Genomic DNA, 23,677 nt, shown 5'->3' with positions numbered 1-23,677 from the left:
CAATACATATGGTGACCATATTACCCATATTTCATGAGATGTTCCTGTATTTTGCGTCATAGTTTGCTGTCCAAATACTCCAAAAGTATGTCCATTGTTTTGCAACAATGCTTCATTGAATGATACTGGGCATTTTCGTTATACTAAACTTATTTCCTCGTAAAATTAATATCTACATATATAATTAATATCTATATATATAATTAACAGATTTATAAAATTCTTCAAATTTCCTCTTATCATCAATAAGGAATTTTGTTCTCAACTAATGATAACCTGTATTTTCCTGTATATAGATCCCGATTTTCTGTAATTTTAGCTATAAAATATGGCTGTCATAGTAGCACCTATTGAAATATTTACCAGCTGTCTTACGATCAAACACATATAAAAAAAACACTTTCAACATGAATGGGTCGCCTTGTTTATTAAGTTCATAGATTTGGACAGCTTTGACTACCATTCATACAGAGTGCCGTCCAAATAATGTGATGTGACAAGAAGTTTTTCATGTAAATGGGTGGATGGAGGTAGCTTTCTAAAAAAAAGAAACAGGCGGTAGGAAAAAAAACAATGCAGACTGTCTTAACCCTTTCCGGTGCAATGTACCCATAGCAAAACCACCTTTTCAAAATTCCATTAAAAAAGAACTAATTTTCGCACAGTAATCATTTAAATCCTATTAAATAGCTTAAGATCTAGATTTTCTGTCAGAGATGGCAGCATCATACTGGTTTTGTTTTGCAAGTGATAAAAAAATCCGTCATTTTCTCTATTTTTATGGTACATTTTTTTAAAATTAATTTCCTAATAAAAAAATTTTTTTTTCAAAAATTGATGGTTTTTTAAAGATTTTGCCCTATTTGTTCAAATTAAGCCATTCAATAAACTTAAGAATAGTTTAAAATCAAATTATTGAAGTTTTAAAAAGGTGGTTCCATACTGAGGACACCGCACACCTAGAGCAATGAGATACACCAAGTGACGTCAGTGTGAAACCACCTCTCTGAGACGAAGCGCCTTGTTTTTCTTCATTTTCTCTCCTCTTTCTTGTTTACTAGAAAATGGGTGACAGCAGCCATGGTGTTGAAACGTCTCAGATGTGTATTTGTGGAGGAGTTTGAGGGGTTAGAATGGAAGACACGACATATGCTATTTTTTGTCCAGCACATAGCCATTCTTTCATTCTAGTGGTTTTAGAGCAGCTTTTTCTTTTGACGACTACTTCTATGCGCTCTCTCTCTATTAATTTTTATTTTGCCTTGAGCACCCCCCCCCCCCGATTGTGTATTTATTACTTTTATTGGTGGTGAAATGCCTATAAAATTCCTTAGTAGAGAGGAAGCAATATTATACTAATTTCAGAGCTTCTCTCTGATCCGGAGTCTAATGCATCTGATGATACCCCAGATAAAGAAAATAAAACAAAGCTTACTGCATGGATTATGACGAAAATGATGCTGATGTATACACTGCCCAATGCCTGAATCTTCTCAACAATTCCATATGGTTTCATATGGTCCGGGAGGAAAAACCACAACCCAGATTTCAAAGAAGAAGTGGGACCGTCTCAGGAAATTCTACCAATGCCGGATACATTGCCAAACTTTATGTTCTTATTCTTTTTTTCAGTGCCACTGATGGGAAATTTAGCATTTCAAACAAATTTATATGCCACTCAAGAATGAAAATTTACACTGCCATCTCATTGAAAGAGATGTACCAGCTAACAATATGCTTATGTTGGTCATTTTGGCCTACAAAATCGGTGGAAAGGGAATTTTTTTAAAGAAAATGTTGCTCTTCCGGCATTACACCCTAGGGAGTGTACACCCTTTCAGTGTTCTAGGTGTGCGGTGTCCCCGCTGTGCGACCACCTGTTGTTCGCTGCATTTTGATGAAAATAAAATAGTTGCAAAATACATTTATATGAGTCCTATGTATCAAGTATATGAAGTTAGTTCGGCCAAAAAAATTTTTTTTTATGTAGTGCCCCTCAAAGGAGCACCTCAAGAGCATCACAGGGTCCCCGGGCCAAGTGGTTTTTCTGAGACCCTACATGGTAAATTCGGGAAAATTTCAACCAAATCTCATTTTTGTGAGGCCCTCTTCTCTTGAACAGGGTTCATACAAAATTTCCAAAATAAAAATTAAGGAGTTTTTAAAGGACTTTTTGAGGAGTTTCAAGCAGTTTTTAAAGAGTCATGGCAAACTTCATAACTTTTACAGCAAAAAAAAAAGGGCGAGGCACATATGCAAATTAATTTTTTATTTGCCAAATTTTCCCTCCTCTCAAAAATATAGACATAGAAGTGGTTCAGAAATTACAACTTATTTGTTACCCAGCATCATAAGAATTCATAAAATAATCTATCTACATACATACTTTTCTGTTGTCACTAAGGTATTCTAAAACTTTGAAGTTTCGGTCAAAAATATAACTTATAACACATCATCACATAAATTATAAAAATTCTAAAAGTGATATTCATTCCCTCCCCCCAATTATTCAAAATAAAATCCACAGCTGACAAAGATTTTTCTTGCAAAATTATATTTGCAGCATCTCTTTATTCATCTCTCGCTCAAAGTGGATCAACACGTACACAAATTCTTTAAAATTAAGTTTTTCAATTTTCCTTCTTGTTTTTCAGTTGCACTCAGAAAGAAATTGTTCCAAAATGAGAGCAAATTTCAGGACATTCAACACGATTTTTGGCGATTTAGCACTCGTTATTTGGCGACATTGGCGATTTAATACTCGTTATTTGGCGAAATTTACAAATTAACTCATAATTCTCGCTCTTATTCATGAAATGAATTTCTTTTTTCCCCACAAAACATCGGGATTTGAAGCAATGACGATCGACCATAGTAATTTCTGCTGCTTGCAGTGGCGACTTTTTTTTTACCGCGGCCGATTGTTGAGAAACACTGGACTAGAGTAAACCATCTTCAGTTGTACGATCAAGGATATGATCGGGGTTTCACGATGTGGAGCCGATAATTTGTATAAGGAAATGCAGTTACAACAATCCGATTTTCTGGGACAAAATTGAGAGCGCGGGAAAGTCTACCTTTTTTAGAAACAGCTGGAAGGATTTCAAGGAGTTATTAAGGGGCCTTAAAAAGGAAATGAAAATTAATGACTTTTTAAGGAGTTTTTAAGCACCGTACGAACCCTGTTGAGGTGCCCATGCATTAAGACGACACTGACTATGTTTCTTTTCTTCATTTTTTTCCATGTTCATGACAATAATTGAAACCCAGCAATAACCCATGTTCATGACAATAATTGAAACCCAGTAATAAAATGTTCATGAGTTATTACTGGAGGGTTGTTAGTAGACATCAAGAGGGAAAAAAATTGCAATGGAACATGGTGTCGCAAACCATATTGAGAGCGTGAAAATTGCAAAAAACGCATACAGGCTCCGAGTTAGGATGCAACCGCTCGTATACTTGTCTAATAATTGAAACCCAGTAATAACCAATGTTAATGACAATAATTGAAACCCAGTAATAACCCATGTTAATGACAATAATTGAAACCCAGCAATATGAATTCATAATTGGGAAGCTCTGTAAAGTAGTGAAATCTGGCATTGCTGGGCTAAATTTGGAAAGTTAGCAGGTCTGATAATGTATTTATGTTAGAGTTATGGATAGTGTGTGTTCTACTGATACAGCAATCTGCCTACATATTTTGAAGTGAAAATGGCAAGTGCTTGAATTTTCATGTTATGTAAGTATTGTGTTGAAGATCTGTCTGCTCTCTGCAAAGAGACTTTCAAATGGTAGACTGGCTCACATGCACACCTTGAAATTGGAAAACCCCTATCTCAAGGACTGCAGAGTTATTAAGGGATGTGACTATCATTCAAGTCATCTATTCAATCATAACACGCCAAGCACATTCAAAATAAAAAAATCTTGAATCAAAAACTTGGGTTTTGATTACAAAACCTCTAAAACATGTTCACTTTAATGTGACTTGTGAATTTTCGACAAATAACTTTAAAAATGAAATTGCAACATTCTACTGTCCATCACATGACAGCCATCAACGTTGATACAAAAATGTGTTGAAAAACAAAATATACCCCCCCCCCATGTCTCTTTAATATAATGTTTAATAAGCTAATTCTCATTCAAAAACTTGAGTGGTCTCTTCGTTACTCTACACTCAAGGCACATATACCAAATAGGAGATTAAACATAAACTGAAAAGTTCTTTGGAAGCTAGAAATCCACCAGCTCTTTTGAGTGATGGCCTAAAAGAGGATTGGATGCTTGGCAAATCCATATAACAGTGTATGAAATAAAAGCATGTGTGCTTGATAATCAAATGAAATACGTCCAGACAGTAAGTCCCATTTTTAAATATTGTCACTACAGAATTGTATCACAATGATGTACTGCTAAGTTTAATTCTTCAATAATGTGAAATGATTATGATTAGCACCATATATAAGCAGAGATGCCACTGGACTCTAATTTACCTGGGTGCTTTTTGAGTGAAAAAGTGGGTCCCTCTGAAAAAAAATTATGCCCCCTCCCCATAATTCACTGGTATCTCTATGAATTTTCTTCCAGTATGCTCCAGGTCTTGATCACCTGCTTATATTTCTTCGTTGAGACTGACTGGGTCATGTTCTGGGTAAGAGAAGAAGGTATCTGTGAATCAAGTAATTTTTTTCATTTCTAAAAACATGTTCTATCCAAAGGTTCATTTACTTTCATTGTCTACTAGTAGGAAAAACTTGCAAAGAAGCTCATTAGCGCAAACTGAGAATTTAACGAATGGAATTCCGCACATGTAATAAATCTAAAACAAATATACAGTTGATAACAATATACCCGCTTATAATGTTTCTCTCATTTAGAATGTTTTCCCACTTGATACAACTTATTTTCATGGTCCTAACAATAAGTAATACTCATAGCAATTTCCTGTTTAAAATGTTTTCCTATTTATTACGTTTTTTTATGACGATTTTTTAAAAAACGTTATAAGCAGGATCCACTTTAATAAACAGTTGAATGCACACATTTATATATTAACTAATAATCAATTTATGAATTCCCTTCCAATTGATTTTACATTTTGTTAAAAATATCTTGACATTTTCAATATCTTCTGATCAAAAATTTAAAGCAAATCAGATTCACTCTCTCCTCTCCAGACACTTATCTTCTCATTCCCTATTCATACTTTGGTTATCCTGGTAAAATGATTTTATTTTCCTTCCCTGATGGTTCACAACTCTGATCTGTTGCCATTTAACTGCCACATATTTTAACACCTGAATATGGGTGCTATGTCAGATTTGCATTGGAGAAATTTAAGAGAGTACTTATGTGTGTGTGCCCAGCATTTGGAGTGTTTGTGTTCAGTAGGTGGTGCCATCTATCTAGCACTGCAACTAGATACTTTCTCAAACGGGGCAAGTACACATTTTGGCACACCCATGTAATGTAGAAGAAGCAGTTATAAAGGGTGAATTTGGTGCCCCCTATAGTCCAGAGTGCAGGACACTAGGCCTACCTGCCCCTCCCAGTTGCGGCCCAGCATCTATTCTCAAAACTGGTAATGCGTTCATTTGAAGTTCGATGTATGCATATTTGTATTGTAGGTCTGTGTGATCGCTGTGGCAACCAGAAGTTTTTTCAAAGGAATAACCAACTCAAAATTTGAAATCTTTAGAAAATCACATTTTTTAGCTGATTACCATTGCGCAATCGCAAGTTCCAAACACGGATTTTCCCGAAATGCAAAATTTTGGGGGAGGTTATAAGGGGCCTCATCTTTTCCACCCCGCCCTCCCACAGAGATCAAAAATTAAAAATATTTTTGTAGAGAATTAAAATATTGAAATAAAATAATTTCTTTTATACTATCTGTGAAGAATTAGATCCTTGTGCCCCTCCAAAAGCCGATTCTGCTTACACACCCATGATTTTTGCAATGCGAAACGGTGACTACTGCATAGCAGCTAGATGACAAAACTGGATATTCAAGGTCAAGTTTTTACAGATTTGTTTTTTTTTTTTCACGATATCGGGCAGGTTTTACAATTTGAAAGGACGTTCCAATCCTTTATGATTTTTTAAAAAAATGTGCGTTCGCAATATTGTAGGAACAAGACGAATTTACGCCGTATAATCACGGTCTTTGAATGCCAGCCAATAGCAGCGAAAGTACCGTAATTTCCCGTATACAGCAGGAAGGAAGAGAATCTGCAGGGTAATAAAAATCCGAAATTTGAAACTTCTGTACACTGCCCCTCATTCAGGAAAGCAATCAAAAATATCCCTCATCTTATTCTTCAACAACCCGCGTGTATATCAATACAGTAGTGTACAAAGTAGTAAAACCAGTTTTTCAAGGTCGCGCGAACATGATACACTGTAAAAGAGAAAAAGTTGGTGGGGTTTTTTTCCCCCTCTCTACTTTTTCTTCTTCTTGGAACTAAGAAAGAAGACGCATGAGCAAAATTTTTATGCGTCCTTTTCCGAAATTCTGGGTATTTGACGTGCTATAACGAGACCAATGGCATCTCTGTATAAGCATTCTCACAATGCTTCTTGATTGCTATGGTTATTAAAGATAAAATTTTAACCCGCTTTCACCCCATTCACATCATAACCTCTGCTATCAATGCCATCAATATAAGAGATTGGTCCCAGAAACTAGAAATACATATAGTAAAACCGCTGGTAATGGACACCCCCCTCAGATGCAGTACCCCTGATTAACCGCAACTCCTCTTTTAAAGACAAATTTTTTTGTCCCACTGGTGTTCGCAAAAGAAAGGTTTCACTGTAAATCATTTTGCCGTGGCAGTTAAGGCAAGTCAGTGCAAATCTTACAACTGAACTTACTTTCTGGATACCCTAGTAGATTACAATATACATAGCACTGTATATGCATTTGTAACATGGAAAAAAATGCAAGTGATATGAAACAAATTGAAAAATGAAAGAATAAAACAATGTTCATATTATAGAGCAATACACGATTCAAATAACTTTAATAACACTTTTATCTTTTGACTGAAATACCAGTTGGTAGATATGCTAGTATTATAATGTGATTCATACCCCAAACTTTCCCAGAGTTTTTTTGCATTTTGTTTATTAAAATATTCAGTCTTTTCAATTTAATATATTAATTTTAATCTCAATTTCTTCTCCCCCTAGTTTCTTTTAAATAGCAAAAACACTAAATCTCTCACAAAACAAAAACCAACAAATCTGATCATTCTTTTTAATTCAAAACAAGACTATATATTAAGAACATAACTGAAAATTTGAAATTTCCAAAAGCTTTACTCACTTTTCCTCAAAAACAGAGAAGTCGCCGAGTAGATCGGCTAAGCGAATTCCAATTCGGCTGGCCTAGCAACAAGGTCAATAACAAAAATGTTATTTATGGCACTCAAGTGCCAACAAAAAAAAACTTCCATTTTGAGAAGAAAAAAACTACCTGAGGATACATGAATCTAAGAACATATTCTGAAAAAACATAATACAAGCAATGAAACGTGTAAAATTAAAATACTCACCTTACAAGCATATGTTGGTCCAATGCCTTTCTTTGTGGTACCAATACTAAAAAATGATAAAATATAAGGATTAAAACTATTTCGAACTTTAAATGAGATTTTCAATTTTCAAAATTTAAATGCATATTTAATGCATATGCCCACTGCCCAGTTTAAGGGTTGTGTTTGTCTACATGTAGTTGGAGAAATCAATAAGCAATGGAAACAGTAACACTTTCGGGTCTAAGCCCGACTCAGATGCCATTTTTGTTCAAGGGAACTAAGCCCGAGTCTGACTCTGGCTTAACTTTTAACACTCATAGCTATGAAATGGCTGAGTATATATGTGTGTGTTCCCATTGTTTTGTAAATATACTCTATAAATCTCCTAGTTCAAAAAAAATATATAAATGGCAGCAGCCAACGAATGTAGCTTTATAAAATGATGTAGAAGTAAGTATAGTTGAAACATTTGTCTTCCTAGGTAAGGTAGCCATGTTTGTTATGTTTCAAGATGTCTCATAAATGATTTTGACTTATCAGATGCCGATGATTTGGCTGAACTTAGAGATATATTAACACACGATTCTTTGTCAGAGTTATCAGATTCAGATGATCCAGAATACCAGCCCGCTTGTTCAAGGGATTCAAAATCGCAGTTCTCAGATGACTATAGCACTGGTAAATATATTTGATTTTTTGCTTTCGGATAAAAATTGTGTATATTACTTATTTTCTTCAAATGTTTTAGGACACATATTTTACAAAATTACTAGTAATTTTAAATGAAAAAGAGCAACGGAGCAAATCAAAGGCAAAAACTGGAAAAAAATTGAGGAAAGAAACTAGAATTTATTGTGAACCTTGGTGTTGCTCAGTGTGTAAATGTGTTTTGAAGAGTACCATACTAAAGCAAATTTTGCAAGATATTTGTTTTTAATAAAAATTATTTTTAGATATTTGTACAACATTTGGGTAAGTTTTAAATCAGAATTGTTTGCAATTTTATGTTGAAAAATGATGCCTTCTTTGGGTGAACATTTTTTTTAAAAACTCTAAAATATACTTTAATTATTTCTCATTAAATATTAATTATTAGTACCTTTAAAAAAGTGCTATATTATGAAGGAAAGGAGTTTGAAATTTCTAGCTAAAAAAAAACCTGTTAAGATATATATATTCCAAGTATTTAAAAAAAAATCATGAAGTGTCAAAAACTCTCAGCCCACAGGGAACAAAGATAGTTGAAATAGCTCAGACCCGAAAGTGTTAAGGGTTAGAATAGGTACTTGCAAATATAAAACCACCTGAGTCAAAATACCAGTAAACTCTACATACAGGGTGATCAGAGAATAACCCCTTATTTCAAAATTAAATATCTCTACAACAAAGATCAATAGAATTATGCGGTAAACGGTACGTTTATTAACAAAACTGTAAGAATGTTGTACAGAAATTTCGAAAATTTAGTTTTTCTTTCAATTTTTTAAAATTTAAAAAAAAAAAAAAAAAAAACTGGAGATTTTGGGGTTTTGAAAATCCTCATTTGTGTGCAGAGAAACCACTGCATTCGCCTAAAGTTACTGCATGGGCTGCGGTATGCGCCAAAGGCATTATCGACCCCTTCTTCGTGCGAGAAACGATTACTACTTAACGTTACAATTTTAGAACAATTTTTCAGCACACATGGCGCATACCGCAGCCCATGCAGTAACTTTAGGCAAATGCAGTGGTTTCTCTTCACACAAATGAAGATTTTCAGAACTCCAAAATCTCCAGTTTTTTTTTTTTTTCAATTTTAAAAAATTTAAAAAAAAAATTTAGAAATTTCTGTACAACATTCTTACAGTTTTGCTAATATACATACCGTTTACCGCATAATTCTATTGATCTTTGTTGTAGAGATATTTAATTTTGAAATAAGGGCTTATTTGCTGATCACCCTGTATATTCTCAGTTACGTAATAGTTTTACCTTTTCTTCCCTTTCAAATTTTCTTGAAGCCCATCAACGGTCTGGAGGAAATCAAATACTGTTTGCACAAGAAGAAAGTTTAATTAAAATCATATAATGATACTGATATAGTGACATTATTTCACAGTTTTAAGTATGAAATAATGCAAACAATATATAGAAAGAAAAAAACATAATTCAGATAAATGTGTGTTTATTAAATTTTGCATAATATATAATTATTTTAATATGCTTATACCTTTTTGTAAAAAAAACTTACCCAAATGAGCTCGATCTGAAATGAACACTCTTTCCTTGCATTTTTCAAGGCCTTTCTTCTCATTTATAGCTATTTCTTCGAAGAACTGAGGCAAATTGACGACAACGCCATTGCCTTAAAATAGATAAATTATATTTTAATTAATTCTTACCTGAAGGGGAAAAAAAATCAGATCACCAGCAACGAATGCGCTGTTATGATGAAATTGAGAAATAACATTTCCACTCTTACCAAAATTTGAAAATATTAGAACAATGTTTCTGAGAGATTTGATTAGTATAATTTCCCAAAGGATAAAAATGAAATTTGGCATAATGACCCATCAGATTAATGGTCTTGACCCAGTACTGACTCTCCATAATACCCATCTAACAAATTGCTATGCACCAAGACAATAAAGAACCACCCCACTGTGCCAACCATAAGAATGGTTATATAGCCGCTGTGGTGGTCGAGTGGTTATAGTGATGGACTCGCGATGCGAGGATCCGGGTTCGAACCCCACAGTGGTGGTCGGCTGAAGTTGGTTTTCTGTGGTTCCCAACTTCAAGGCGCAAATGCGAGCCGTTCTCCCCGTTAAAAAGTCTCGCCACAGAGAGCAACAGTCCTACAACGATAAATCATTCAATCATAACACTTCACTCATAGTTAGAAAAACTGGTGGCAGATGGCAGCACTACACATAACAAGCATTACAGAGAAACAAAAAACTTCACGTCAGGTTTCACTACACGTACACGCACATTCCCGCATGTACCGATTCGTTGGGGGTTCCGCGGGGGGGAGGGGTGCATGTGTGGTGTAGCAGTAGTAGGTAGGGCCTCCAAAAAATGGCTCGTGGATCCATGAGTCACAGAAGTCAGCCACCTCGTTGGGCAATTTGCCTGTTGTGGCGTTGTATTTGTAACAAATTCATCAGGGAATAAGTATCTTTAAAATTAAACATTTTTTGCTTATCAGTATTCATGTTTTGTTATCTCACATACGCAACTTCAACAAAAGAGAAAGTTTTTACCACATGTGCGTCACTATAATCTTCAATTATTATCCAGGACTATTGGCTGCTAAGCTATTTCCCTGCACGATAAGACAAACAACTTTTCTTGTTACGATATCAGAGGGTTTGTAAAACTTCCTTAAAAAAGGAATTTCCCACTATTCCCCCCATTTACAACGTGTGATGTCATTTCGAAAGGGGAAAAAAAAACAGAGGCAAAAGACTTTGCCCCACAAGAAATTCCTGAGGGATAATTTTCAGAAGCAGGGATTCTGAAGTAGGGAATGTTTAGGGACAATTAGGGATTTGTGATTTTGGTAAAAATTCGGGAGATTAAAGAACTTTTCGGGAGGTCAAGAGATGAAGCTAAAATTCGGGAAATTCCCGGAAAATTCGGGAGATTCGGCACGGCTATGTGTGATATAGGTACAGCAAAAATTTATTCTTTTTTAAAATTTCTTCCCTCAGATGATGTGCAATGGCCCCATCATTCAATGCGCTTTTCAAAGCAAGTAAAGAAGGCTCTTTTGGAAGCTGTCTCAGTGAACACTGTGCAGCTGAAATAACACCAGCATCTTCATTAAATTTTCTGTCACAGAGATTCTCCTTCAACGTCCGAAATAGCTGGAAATTGCATGGTGCAAAATCCAGACTTATATCTGTATTTCATAATACAGTAAAACCTGTCAATGAAATCGCAAGGGACCGAGATTTTTTCCCCATTGTGACAACAGGTTTCCTCTTACTAAAGATTCAATTGATACAATGTATAAAATTACATAATGATCTTGTAGGTAATTAAAATATAAAAATAAAGTAATTTAATAGAAGATTAAAATTAATTTAAAATAATTAAATATACATAAATGAATAATTAGTCTATAATTACTAAATACTGTATTCAAGTTTTGGCCACATCTGTATAAAAGTTCCGACCTACACTGTTTTTCTTCTAAAATAACTACCATCTTTTTAACTTCCTCAAAAATTTTCAATCAGGGTGTTCTTATCTGTCTCATTTCAGGTTCAGTTTGTACATTATCGTCTATGTTTATGCAATCCTTGGCATCAGGGCCGTAACTAAGAATTTTGTGAGGAAAAGAGCAATATGATTTTGCCACCTCTAACCATTGTAAAATTCGAAGATTTTATATCTGTGTTTTTGTTTTCATACAAAATTTGCCACCATGGCAGTTGCCCCCTTTCCTTCTAATTTATTCCGGCCCTGCTCAGCCTTGCAATCACAGAATAAGCACAGCTTACATACAATTTTTGAGTCTTGCATATCATTTGGAAATTCAACGCTTACCCTGATTTCTCCCGTGGAAAAGCCTGCTTAAAAACTGCTTTACTACATATAGCTTATCAAAACCACAGTTTCAAGTACAGAAACGGTTTTCACTAATCCGAGGGGTTGATGATGTAAAACTCACATTTGCAAGCACAGATTGAGTAAAAACTTTCGGTGGACAACTTTAAAATTTTAGGTGAACTTTTGCTCAATTGGTCGCCAAACACTCAGTGTTTATATGAAATTTTCCGGTAAATACAATTTTTCCATTTCTGCATTAGAAAAGTTCAGTTTAATCCAGGTTTTTTAATGTGTCTTTTCTTCTTTTTTTTTGGCATTGAAACGACAGGACCATCATTTTTTCCCATTGAAGACAGGTTTCCTCTTAATACAGGTTCCGTTGAAGGCAGGTTTTACCGTACTAAATTTTATTAGAAAAGTTTGAGACAACACATATCAAGAAAGCATCATGAATTGGTAGGAAATTAGACACTACATCAGGATAAGGCCCGCTCAATTGTCGTTACTTTGTTCAGCAATAACAAAGTACAGGGGTCTGTCCAGTCAAAATTTGGGCCTGTTTTCCAGACTTCACAAAATACACATTAACGAAACCATAAATTTGGTATTTCATTTCTTTTGTGATACACTGACTAGATTATTTTTCACTTCCATGAAATTACTAATTTTCCACAAAATTAATGACCTTTTCACAAAAAAAACGAAAATTTTCACAAAAACAGCACCCCAGAAAAAAAATCTGGATAGACCCCTGATTTAATATCATGCCACAAGCCCCTTGAAGTCTGGATCTTATACCATGTGATTTCTGGCTATTTCCAATGTTAAAGGAGAAGCTCCATAGCAAAAAATTTAATGAAGATGTTATTTCAACTGTGAAGTGTATTACTTATTTCAATTGAAGCAGCTCCCAAAAAAAAAGACGTCTTTACTTGCTTTGAAAGCTGATTAAACAATTGGATCATTGCATATCATCTGAGGGAAGAAACTTAGAAAAAAGAATAAATTATTTTTGCTGTACCTAATATTTCTTAGTTTTTTTAATGATTTTACTCGCAGTTCATATGGAACGCATCTTGCACAAACTATATTTAATATTATCTGTATCCACTTACCTATTATCGACACACAATCTTGATTGATGACTCCACTAGGCAAAATATGCAAGTCATATTCTTTTCCATCAACTACCACAGTGTGACCCGCATTGTTTCCTCCCTAATAGAAATGATGGCACATTACATAACTGCCAAAGACAGCTGAATTGCATCACAAATCACTGTCAGCATGGCAATACCAGCTAAAAATACCCTGAAAATGCTTTGACAGCAATGGATGAAGACACAAAGGGCGGCTCAACTGCCAACTGGGATAACTGCCAAGTGTGACAAAGCATATCAAGCAACCTCAATTTGAAAAAAAGACATTCGGTTTATGCTTCTAAACCTGCAATCACTCCCCATTTTTTAAATAGTGAATGCATCCATTTGAAATTACACACTTATACCCATCACAATGAAAGTAAACGTCACATACTCTTTTTAAAAAAAAGACATTAAAAAAATTAAAGAAATAGAATTTAACTGGCTGGAGGAAAAAAATGTCATTTCGCAAGTATTTTTCTCTTCACTCAAGAAAAATAAAACAAAAAAACAACCTCTTGCAATAAAATTCAATGCTTTATATTACTTGAAGAAATTAATGTGCCAATGGAAAGTATAAACGAGCAACTAAATTTTCATCAATTCTTGAATTATTCTATCATTAATTCTGAGATTTTTTTCTTTTAATTCCGAATTATCATTGGTGCTAGAATTATATCTTGAAATTATTTCTCATTTTTGACTCATCAGTTGTAAATTTTCATTACTTCTCAGATCATTAAGCCCCAATTTTCACAAGTTTTGAAAGGATTTCTTTCATAAATTTTCTACAGTTCAGAAATGTTCATGGATTAAAAGTTCTCATTGATTTTGTGTTTAATCAACATTTAATGGTTTCTATATTTTCTTGTGAATAGATGTTTTTTAGCATTCCTCTGTATGTTCGGTGATAATGCATGAATCTTTAGATGCCTGATATTCCCAACCCAACAAAGTATATAAAATCGGAGCAAGGAGACAAATTATTTTTACACAGAGCCCCCGTGTCTGATAAGGGCAGCCCCGCCTGGATTAACCTTTTCCGGCGCGGTGTCCCCCATAGTGGGCACAATTGTTTACATTGTTTTCTGCATGCTTAGAAGAAATGTCGGCCCTTTAAAAAAATTTCCCCTCTAAAAAATAACGAAAGGTACCAATCAAAGTGGCACATGCTATCAATGTTTTTATTGTCAGTTTATGCGTAGATCAAGAATATATGATGTCTAAATAGGGTAGCTTTATGTGAAAAAAAATGTTTTTATATTAAAAATTGCTTATGCCTTTGTATACAAGAACTTGTGTTGTTTCTAGTAACAAAACTTTAAAAATTATATTAAAAAAGTTTTTACCTGACATCTGCAAACAACCTGTAAAGAGAGAAAAAAATACAGAATGAATATAGCATGTAATGTGAGCAAATAAAATCTATTCAAGATCATTAGGCAGGACTTTACAAATCGAATAGAAATTTAGATGCCAGCCAATTTTCTTAGAAGCCAAGCACTTTTTTTCAAGAATAATGATCCTAAATAACCCTTTTTTATACTTCTCCCAGAGCTTAGTGACCCTTTTTTGATGTTAATATATCAGATATAAAATATATAAATTTATAAAACTTCTGTTGTCCTAAGACATCACTTTAATGTGGTCATGCATTGAAATTTTTAGGCGCCATAACAACCTGGGATTTGTCAAACCCTGCTTCTAGATATTAAATGAAGATCAAAGAAGAAATGAACAAATAGAAAGAGCAGATAATTTAATACTACTACATGCATTCAAAGGAAATTGCTCATGGTATAAAAGCATGTATCCCATTAGTTTGATGTGGCAACAAACTATTGTAATAAGAAAAACCGTGGTTGCAATTGAAATTTTAATCAGTAACTTCATCTTCTACGAAGCCCACACAGAATAGATTCTAATTCTCCCGCTCAATGCCAGCAAGATTTTCTTCCAGCCCAAATCATTGACATCACGTAATGTCTGATAGAAGTGAAGGAATTCTTTGTGTTCACTGGTATCAACGCCCAATTTCCGGTCAATGAAGACAATGTTGAGTGGGGCTTGACAAATCAAAAAAAAAAATTTATTTCCAGCAAAATTTCTTGGGAGCCAAGAAAAACTCCTAAATAATGTTTTTCAACTTTTTCGGAACTTTAGAAGAAATGTCAGAATATGATGTTTTCACAGGTAATCTGGCACCACAAGGTACCTGTGAGTATTTAAACATCTGCAGGATTGAGACGCAAGCAACCACATCCCTTAAAGGCCAAGTCATGGGTGCTTCATCATGATAATGTCTGGTCTAGGATTTACCTGTCAAACCATCGCATTCAGATACTTTCACAATCAACTTATTCCCGGGATGTTGCCTAATGACACTCTTACCTTAGATAAAGAATTTGTTTAAGGGGCAGCAGTTCTCTGGTTCCGAAGTGCAGAGAGCAGCAACAAAGGCGCTGGAGCACGAGACAAAAAAAAACAACAACTTGCAATCCACATGTACATCTTTGTATGAGCAATGGCAAAAATACATAACTGCGCAGAGTAGTTACTTCGAAGAAAACACCAAATAAACGGACTCAATAATGAGATCTAGTGCTACGATTTTAAAAATTATGTGAATTGGTAGGTTTTGAATTCATTCCACTAGCATTTGGGCGCAATATTACATCCTTGATCGTAAAGCACTTAAAAGAAACAATTCTGCAGTCTGGTTTCGGAACAAGATTCAATCAAGAACAGATCCAGCACGAAAAATCTGCATTGATATTGCTAATAACACAGTAGTTTAACTATGAATTAAACAGGAGTCCTAGTGGGAAGTTATCACCATTGACAGAATTCGCCTATGTGTGAAATGAAATATGAAATGCCTAGATATTCGGTAGAAAAATTACCTATGTTCAGCTCTGAGAAGGATGTTATTAATCATTACGACCAGCAGTTGATTGAGGAATACAACAATGCCTGGGAACCCATGGAAAAAATAACCCAAATCAAAGAGCCCTGGATAAGGCCCTCCCATCCTCATTAATGCTGATATAATTAAAAGATCGAGAGATATCAAAGGATTAGAGAGACAGATTTTGTAAATTTTTTTCTCCTTTCTAAGAAGAAAGTACAGCGAAAAATTAATTCTGACAGACTTGGATAAATGCACAAGATTCAAATAAATTTTCCAATACCAAGTCTTAATTATAAACATAATGAAATTATATGGTCAATGGTAATAATGATGGTAATTGAAATCAACATTTGTCTACAAAAATACAAGATTTGTTTATAATTAAAATGATTTTCAAAAACGCACCTGACTCGAAAGTGATAAAAGATCAACCAGTTTTCCTTTGCCTTCATCTCCAAACTGCGAGCCTATAACACACAAGATATGCATTTAGCTTCCATGTGTAAGTTACGTACTGCAGTTTGTATATGATCATGGACACATACATTATACAGCGATACCATGGCTAACAAACGCCTCAGCTTGTGAATTTTTCACGATTTCCTACCTCAGCTTCCGAACATGGATTCGGCCAATGGACATTTTTATTAATATGTACGTACTAATATAAAGCAGCTGCTTTGAGAGTCAAATGTTTGTGTCAATCAAAATGAATCTAATGAGTAACTCGAGCAAGATTAATTTATTTTCACATCAGAATCGCTTTTCAGATATACATCTGTTTCGGAAAGATTTTTAGCCATTTCATGCGAAATGAATTATTAAGCCAAGAGAAAATGCACTTGAAAAAAGCCTGACTTGAAGAGTTTCAGTAGATATGAGACACTCATAATACCAAACTGAACAGTCTAGACCAGCAGTTCTCAACCTTTTTTGACTCGCTGAACTCTTTTCAGTGTATGGGTCATTCCCAAAAAAAAAGTGTACATTCCCCATTTTTGAGATTAAAAGTTAAGTTGAATTTTCGAAATAAAATTGATCTCAAATTATAGCCAATGACTTGAAGTTTAACATTTCATAAATATTTCTCACTTTTATTTTGTAATATTTTATTTTTTGGGTTTTATGACTGAAAATGATGGATTTTATCCACTCTGTTACCAAAACAAGTATCGCTGTAAAAAAAATAAATATTATTTCTATTGTTTTTACCCCATAAAATAATGAAATCAACTTATTTCTTACACATGGGCTGAAAAAAAATAAGTTAAAAAAAAATTTCGACTTTTTTTCTGTTGTTTCGATAGTTTTTCATGATTTTTTCGAAATAGCATAGAAAAGTTTATTTTTTACATTTTTTCAACTAGTTAAAATTAAATTTTTTTATTTCTGGCAGACAGTGGGTTGATAACTTATAATTCAACATCTTAGTTTGAAGTGCTTTTTGATACTTAGAGTAAGCACCACACAATCACAATTATTCTAAATACACTTTTATTTTTTCAATAATTACATAGACAATATGAAAGGTATCCTAGACTCTTCCTCTATGACATCTGAAAAACATAAAAACATCCACGCATTGAGGAAATTCTAAAAAGCCCCCCCCCCCCCCCCCGGGTTTGAATTTTGGCTCTGGCAAATTTTTTAAATTTGGCCAAAGTGGATGTAAGAGATATCTTTGTCATCAGCTCTAAAGTTTCCTAGCATCATTCATAGTTTTGAGAAACATAACTTTGACCTCCACCATCATCTTTGATGTCCGTTTGGACTACAACAATGTATCTGTATGTAGATTTATATACACCACCAGAATCAAATTTCATGAGCATATGAACACCTGCTTTAATTAGACCAGTTGACATTTCTTCATTGCTATTTCCTTTGGAGTCAATAGCACAGTTTTCACTATTTTCTTGAATGTCATTTTCCAGAGATTCAAACTCTGAAATTGGTTGTGGAACTTCCAGTTTTATACTTCTTTGGTAAGAGTAAGTTTTCTTTTCGTAGCATTCACAGAGATTAGCATTTCTTTCACAAAAGCAAGAAACATCTCTGTATTGCAGCAATCCATTGCCAGTAGCTACTATTTGGTTGGACTGCCATAATGCCTTTCGGCACAGGTATATCATTTGGGATAATTTTTTTATACTTTTTATTTCTTCATTTTTGATTTCATATAATTTTACATTGGTGGAATCTTTGAGAATTGTGAAAAACTAAGTAGCATCTGATAAGTCATTCTCACATGCAACCAATCTATCAGCTGCCCTATTCCATACAGCACCAACACCATCAACTGCTCCTTTTCCATGGTTTGCTTCAAAAAAAATTCCAAGTACACCACTTGAAATATTTTGCGACATATTTGTCCAGTAAGTAAAAATTTTTCTTTTGTTTGTACCGCGTACAAGGTCCATCAGAAAAAAAAGTAAACCACATTTATTTCATATTATTCTTTCATCACTTTCAAAATCTGTTCCAAATGAGCCCAAACAGTTGAAGGTCCATGCTACAAATTCGGTGACATTGGGCAGAACGAAATTGGCTCCTCACATTCCACAACATACAGCACACAGGTATGAAGACGTACTTGATTTCTTGACCCACCAAAATGATGACTTTGTGCTTTTTCAGATAATTTGCAATTATAATTTTCACTGAAATACACATGAACAGATTCATGTTTTTGCATGTTTCTAATGCACATTTGGTAAGCTCTATATTGGTGTTAGATGTTAAAAATGTGTTTCTTGAACAATTTCATTTCTTTTTGGAAAACATTGATTAAGTCTGTTAGGTTCTACAATCTGCTCTTTTGTTATTTTTGAATCTTCTATCATTTTACTATTTTTTTCAAGTTTTTCTTGTTTGTGCTGCCATTATTCTTCACACAACACAGTGCTATTCTCATCCAGCGATTTAGGAATTTCATTTGTAGATACAATCTTGTCATGAAAATTCGAACATTTGCCATACATACAGGACTCATAAACTATGGTTTCAGTTTATATAGTGCAATCAATTTATATTTAAAATTACTGTGCTGCCAACACACACATAAGCAAGTTTCCCTATTTCCAACTTTTTTACTTCAAAATTTTATGTTGAAATTGAATGGTAATTTGATTTGATGTTGGTATAAATCTCACGTCTGTCTCTCACATTAGTGATCCAGTGAGACTTGGGGGGGGGGGGAAGTAGAACCAGGAAACAAAAACAATATAGGGAAATAATTGTTCTGTCCCTCAAAATACAGAATGTATTGTTATATAACAACCTTTATTCATACTAAAATGCCCCTTATACCAAATCTCCCTGGATCTGTGCCTGGCAGTGATTTTGACGATCTGCACTATTTAATTTTCATATTTAACTGAAAAAATACGATGGGGAGAATATGGTTAAGGGTTTAAATTGAATAGATAACTTATTAAATTTAACTTAAAACTTCAAAACCTCTTAACTAAGAAAACTTTAAATCATAGTTTCCATTCTGTTGCGTTGGTTGAGTTTTTGGAAGACTTAACAGAGTGTACATGTAACAGTGGACAAAATTACCCTAAATTATTTTTTTTTCATTATAAATTTAAATGATTTGTGAAAACTTTTAGATTTTGAAGCATATCTCCATGTGCTATCACTAGATGCTGATATAGATTGAAAAAAATCTTAATTATGATACAGACATAACAGAGTGGACATCTGACAGAAAAATCTGGTATTAAAGACATAAAATGAATATTAAGTCATTTTGCAAAAGTCAATCCAAAAATGTTGATCAAGCATTAAAAGTAAACATTTTAATGAGCCCAAAAGTGTTATCGAACTTATAATCTGGTATAAAAATATATATTTTCCCAAATGACTGTAACAGAGTGGACATTTTAAAATGGGAAAAATTTCGGGACACGAACAAAAAAATAGTTTTTCATAAGAAAAAATTCTCAATTTTATTGTCAGTTTTATTCATCTATGGCACATATATAAAATGTGATTCCAAGTTTTCTGAAAATAATTTCCAGGTTTGCACAATATCTCTTTGTTTAACACGTTTTTTGAAGCCGGTAGAGCCAGATTTTGACGTTTAGGTACAAACAATGATTTTTAAAAAAAATTAGATACCATCTGAAACAAATTAAGAAACACTGCATGACAGAGAATTAAATGAACTAGAAAAAAAATATAAATTACCACCAGAGTGCTCTGAAATGTAAAAAAAAATTACGAAGTCTCGGAAACAGTTCATACACTTTTTGGGAATGACCCTAATACCAAATTGAACAGTCTAGACCAGAACTTTTTTTTTTACTCAGAGCTTTTTACGGTGTATAATTTTTATGCCTGAGCCCTGTAGGCCTTTTTTTAAATTTATCTATCAAATTTACAGATTTATTTTTTCACGAGTCGCCACGAAACCCCCGGGAAGGGCCCAAGGAGCCCCGAAGGCTCTAGGGAACACCGGTTGAGAACCGCTGATCTAGACATTCTCCAGGAACTTGTCTTTTTCATTTGCATGCGAGAGAAATGAACTGACTAATATTTTATAACACTACCAATTTTTTCCCTATACCTCACGAACCCAACTGTATAACATACATACTGTTCCAAATAATGTTTTTCTCAAGCACTTGAGATGGCAAACCATGAAGCAATTTCACGGAATTCAACACAGATTGTTTTACTGAATAGTTATTTACATGTATTCACAAGCAGCAATTTGAAACAAAATCTACAAATAAAAAGAGTGACCTATAAATACGACCTTGTCTTCCAACTAAAATTCATCAAACTGCTCTTGGTTTCACAGAAGCAATGCTACTACATTAAGGAAACGAAACCTTCTACAATAACCTCAACAATTCTTGTATGGTCCTTACACTTCTCTTGGCGACACTGGCTGTAAGTGGATTTGTACAACCCATCTCAAAAGCCCCTGTGGATCAAATTTGAGTCCTGACTGACGCTGCACTGAAAATGAATCGCCACAGCAAGCATGAATGTTGGCAACCCCTGCTGAAAGAGAGGTCGAAAGGTGAAATTTGCACCCTCTGCTTCCCCCCCAGTCGTGACCAGTGCCATCTTAAGGCATGGGCCCACCCGGGCACCTCAAGCGAAGAGGTGTCTCACAAAAATGAGATCTCTGGCTGAAATTTTCGAGAAGTGGTTTGGTAGGGCCTCAGAAAAATCAATTGGCCCGGGAGCCCATGATACTTTTAAGACGGCCCTGGTCGTGACCCATAGGTCATGAATCCTTGGCGGTAAGTGTATTTGTAGGACCGTTCTTAGAAGACACTGCGATTCAAGTTTGGGTCGTATTTCAAGAACAGCTTTGCCTGGTCCATAGCTCAAGAATCCCTGGATATGAGAAGACTTACGACCCATTTCGTAAGCTTCTGCGAGTCGATTTCGGGTAGTGACCTATAGGCCCAAGAGCCTCTGGCTATTAGTGTGGATTTTAACGACCCATCTTGGAGGTCCCTGCGACCCCCATAGGCTAAGAACCCCTGCAATACACGAGCGTACCAATGAAAGTCATTGAAAATCAACTGGATCACTATTGAGAGAAATCAAGTGTAGACTGAATGCACGTGCTAATGCTAAAACCAGCGAGAAATACATTCGGTAGATAATTTACTCACTCACCTAACACGATGGTAACCGGTGAGAAATCTTTTCTCGGCCTTTTCGGAGACATGCTGCCGTTCATCTGGTTATCCATATGACATTTAACTGCAACGAGGTCAAGCCGGAAAGTAAACGACTAGGTACACATACAACCGCGTTTCTCGCCGGGTGCAAAATCCTAGACCGTAGAGATCTCAAGTGTGGGAAAATCTCGTTACCTGATTGGTTATCAACTCTATGACGCAATAGCAGATGGGCGTGGCGTGCAACGTCATTGCCCGATTTTTCCCGCTTTTATAGCTCTTAGTAAGAAACATTGAATTTTTTTTTAAATAAAAGGCTACTGGATTTAATATGCAATCAGTTCGACTAATGTGCAAAAAATTAATCACACATCGGGGTGCCCTTGCATTCGGAGCCGCCCTTAACAGACGCGGGGCTTGAAAATGATAGCAGAGGCCATCAGGGGCGTCTTGACAATTGCAGGCAGGGTCCGCAACTACGGAGGGGGAGCCGGTGGGTCTGGTGCGCCGAACAAGAGGGAGCGCAAATTTTTTTAACCCTTTAACCTCTGCTAAAACATTGCGGGGGGGGGGGGACCTAAAATGCGTGCTCGTCCGATTAACCATAAGCATAGTTGCAGCGCCCCAAAAAATGTTTGGGTAGGCCTACCCAATTTACCATGCCCCCCCCCCCCCCACATCAGAGGCGGATTTAACGACGGGCGCAAGCACCGGGGTCCGACTTCTAAAGGGTTCCTGAAAAACCAAAACTTCACATTGCTTTCAAATTTAAGGGGGGCCCCAATATTTTTTTTTTTCGCGTCCGGGGTCTCGACCGACTTTAATCCGCCACTGTCCCACATTCTTGAACGGGGCCCTAGGCTGGTATCCTTAGCGTACCCCCAAACCAGACCTTTCACTGGCCCTTCTATGATGAATTTATAAAGCATGAATAAAAAACAAAGAAATTATATACAAGATATACGGAAGACTGGATGTTGTGAAGATATTTATTATTTAGATGTTAATTTTTTCAAGGAAGGAAAAAACTCATCTCTGCCTCTACCGGGAGTCGAACCCGGGTCCCTCGATTGCCGGACGAGTGCTCTGACCACTAAGCTACAGAGGAGATAGAGATTTTCCTTCGCTAGAGCGTATATATGCCGAACGGAACCGTGCAATGGACGGTGAAACCGATCAGCTAATAGCTCATGGACGACGAGCCACCAGAGGGCTATATATATGACATGAATGTCGCTCTCCACTTGTTAATACAAGATATACGGAAGATATATTCTTCCGTATATCTTGTATTAACAAGTGGAGAGCGACATTCATGTCATATAAAGAAATTATAGTAATTGTCCCGGTCGCCAGGGCTGTAGCCATGTCAAATGACATTTAGCATAGGCGTAAACTTGTATCCGGCCCGTGAACCCGAAATCGTCCACCTACCGCCAATATTTTTTAGAGCCGGCTCGCCCTCCTTCGTCAAAGAACTTCGGGTGCATATGTTTCTCACGCCTGGCTCAGAAAAAAAAAATGGTAGGTATAGTAGTAAATAATCTGCTCGAAATGTTATTTTATTACAGTGGAATCCCGTTAAAACGTTCTCTGAGACAGGAGAAATCACATAACGAAATTTCGTTATAAAGGAATTCCAGATTTTTACATTGTTCCTATGTAAACTTATCTGGGGGATTAGAAAAGTATTCGTCAAAACGAGGTTTTTTCGCTATAACGGTATTATTCAAAACGGGAATCGACTGTACTTTTATTTTAGAATTTCATTCGACTTGTTCTTAGACAATCTAGTTCTATGGCAATGCATACATAGTATAGTCTTTTATCTTGCTGTCACCCCATATTACTAAACTACACATGCAACTCGTCCATATTCTTGTG

At 35.3% G+C, this 23,677-nt stretch overlaps 1 protein-coding gene across 1 annotated transcript in view; it reads right to left on the bottom strand.

The window, feature by feature from the left end:
• The window catches only part of Adss (adenylosuccinate synthetase), a 45,781-nt gene extending 23,853 nt beyond the window's left edge, over positions 1 to 21,928 (bottom strand). The window contains exons 1-8 of the mRNA XM_089245790.1: positions 21,789 to 21,928; positions 16,548 to 16,609; positions 14,581 to 14,598; positions 13,205 to 13,307; positions 9,781 to 9,894; positions 9,522 to 9,579; positions 7,569 to 7,614; positions 7,340 to 7,401 (exon numbers count right to left, since the gene is read on the bottom strand). Coding sequence (XP_089101916.1) covers positions 7,340 to 7,401; positions 7,569 to 7,614; positions 9,522 to 9,579; positions 9,781 to 9,894; positions 13,205 to 13,307; positions 14,581 to 14,598; positions 16,548 to 16,609; positions 21,789 to 21,864 — 539 coding nt within the window. The 5' untranslated portion in view covers positions 21,865 to 21,928. The remainder of the gene's footprint in view (positions 1 to 7,339; positions 7,402 to 7,568; positions 7,615 to 9,521; positions 9,580 to 9,780; positions 9,895 to 13,204; positions 13,308 to 14,580; positions 14,599 to 16,547; positions 16,610 to 21,788) is intronic.
• Positions 21,929 to 23,677: the final 1,749 nt, after the last annotated feature.

Source organism: Pholcus phalangioides, unplaced genomic scaffold (assembly GCF_987345545.1).
Source record: "Pholcus phalangioides strain wild (caught in Gottingen) unplaced genomic scaffold, Ppha-v1.0 ptg000016l_1, whole genome shotgun sequence".
Taxonomy (NCBI): domain Eukaryota; kingdom Metazoa; phylum Arthropoda; class Arachnida; order Araneae; family Pholcidae; genus Pholcus; species Pholcus phalangioides.
The sequence above is the reverse complement of the archived record's forward strand: the minus strand, read 5'-3'. Positions and strand labels throughout refer to the sequence as shown.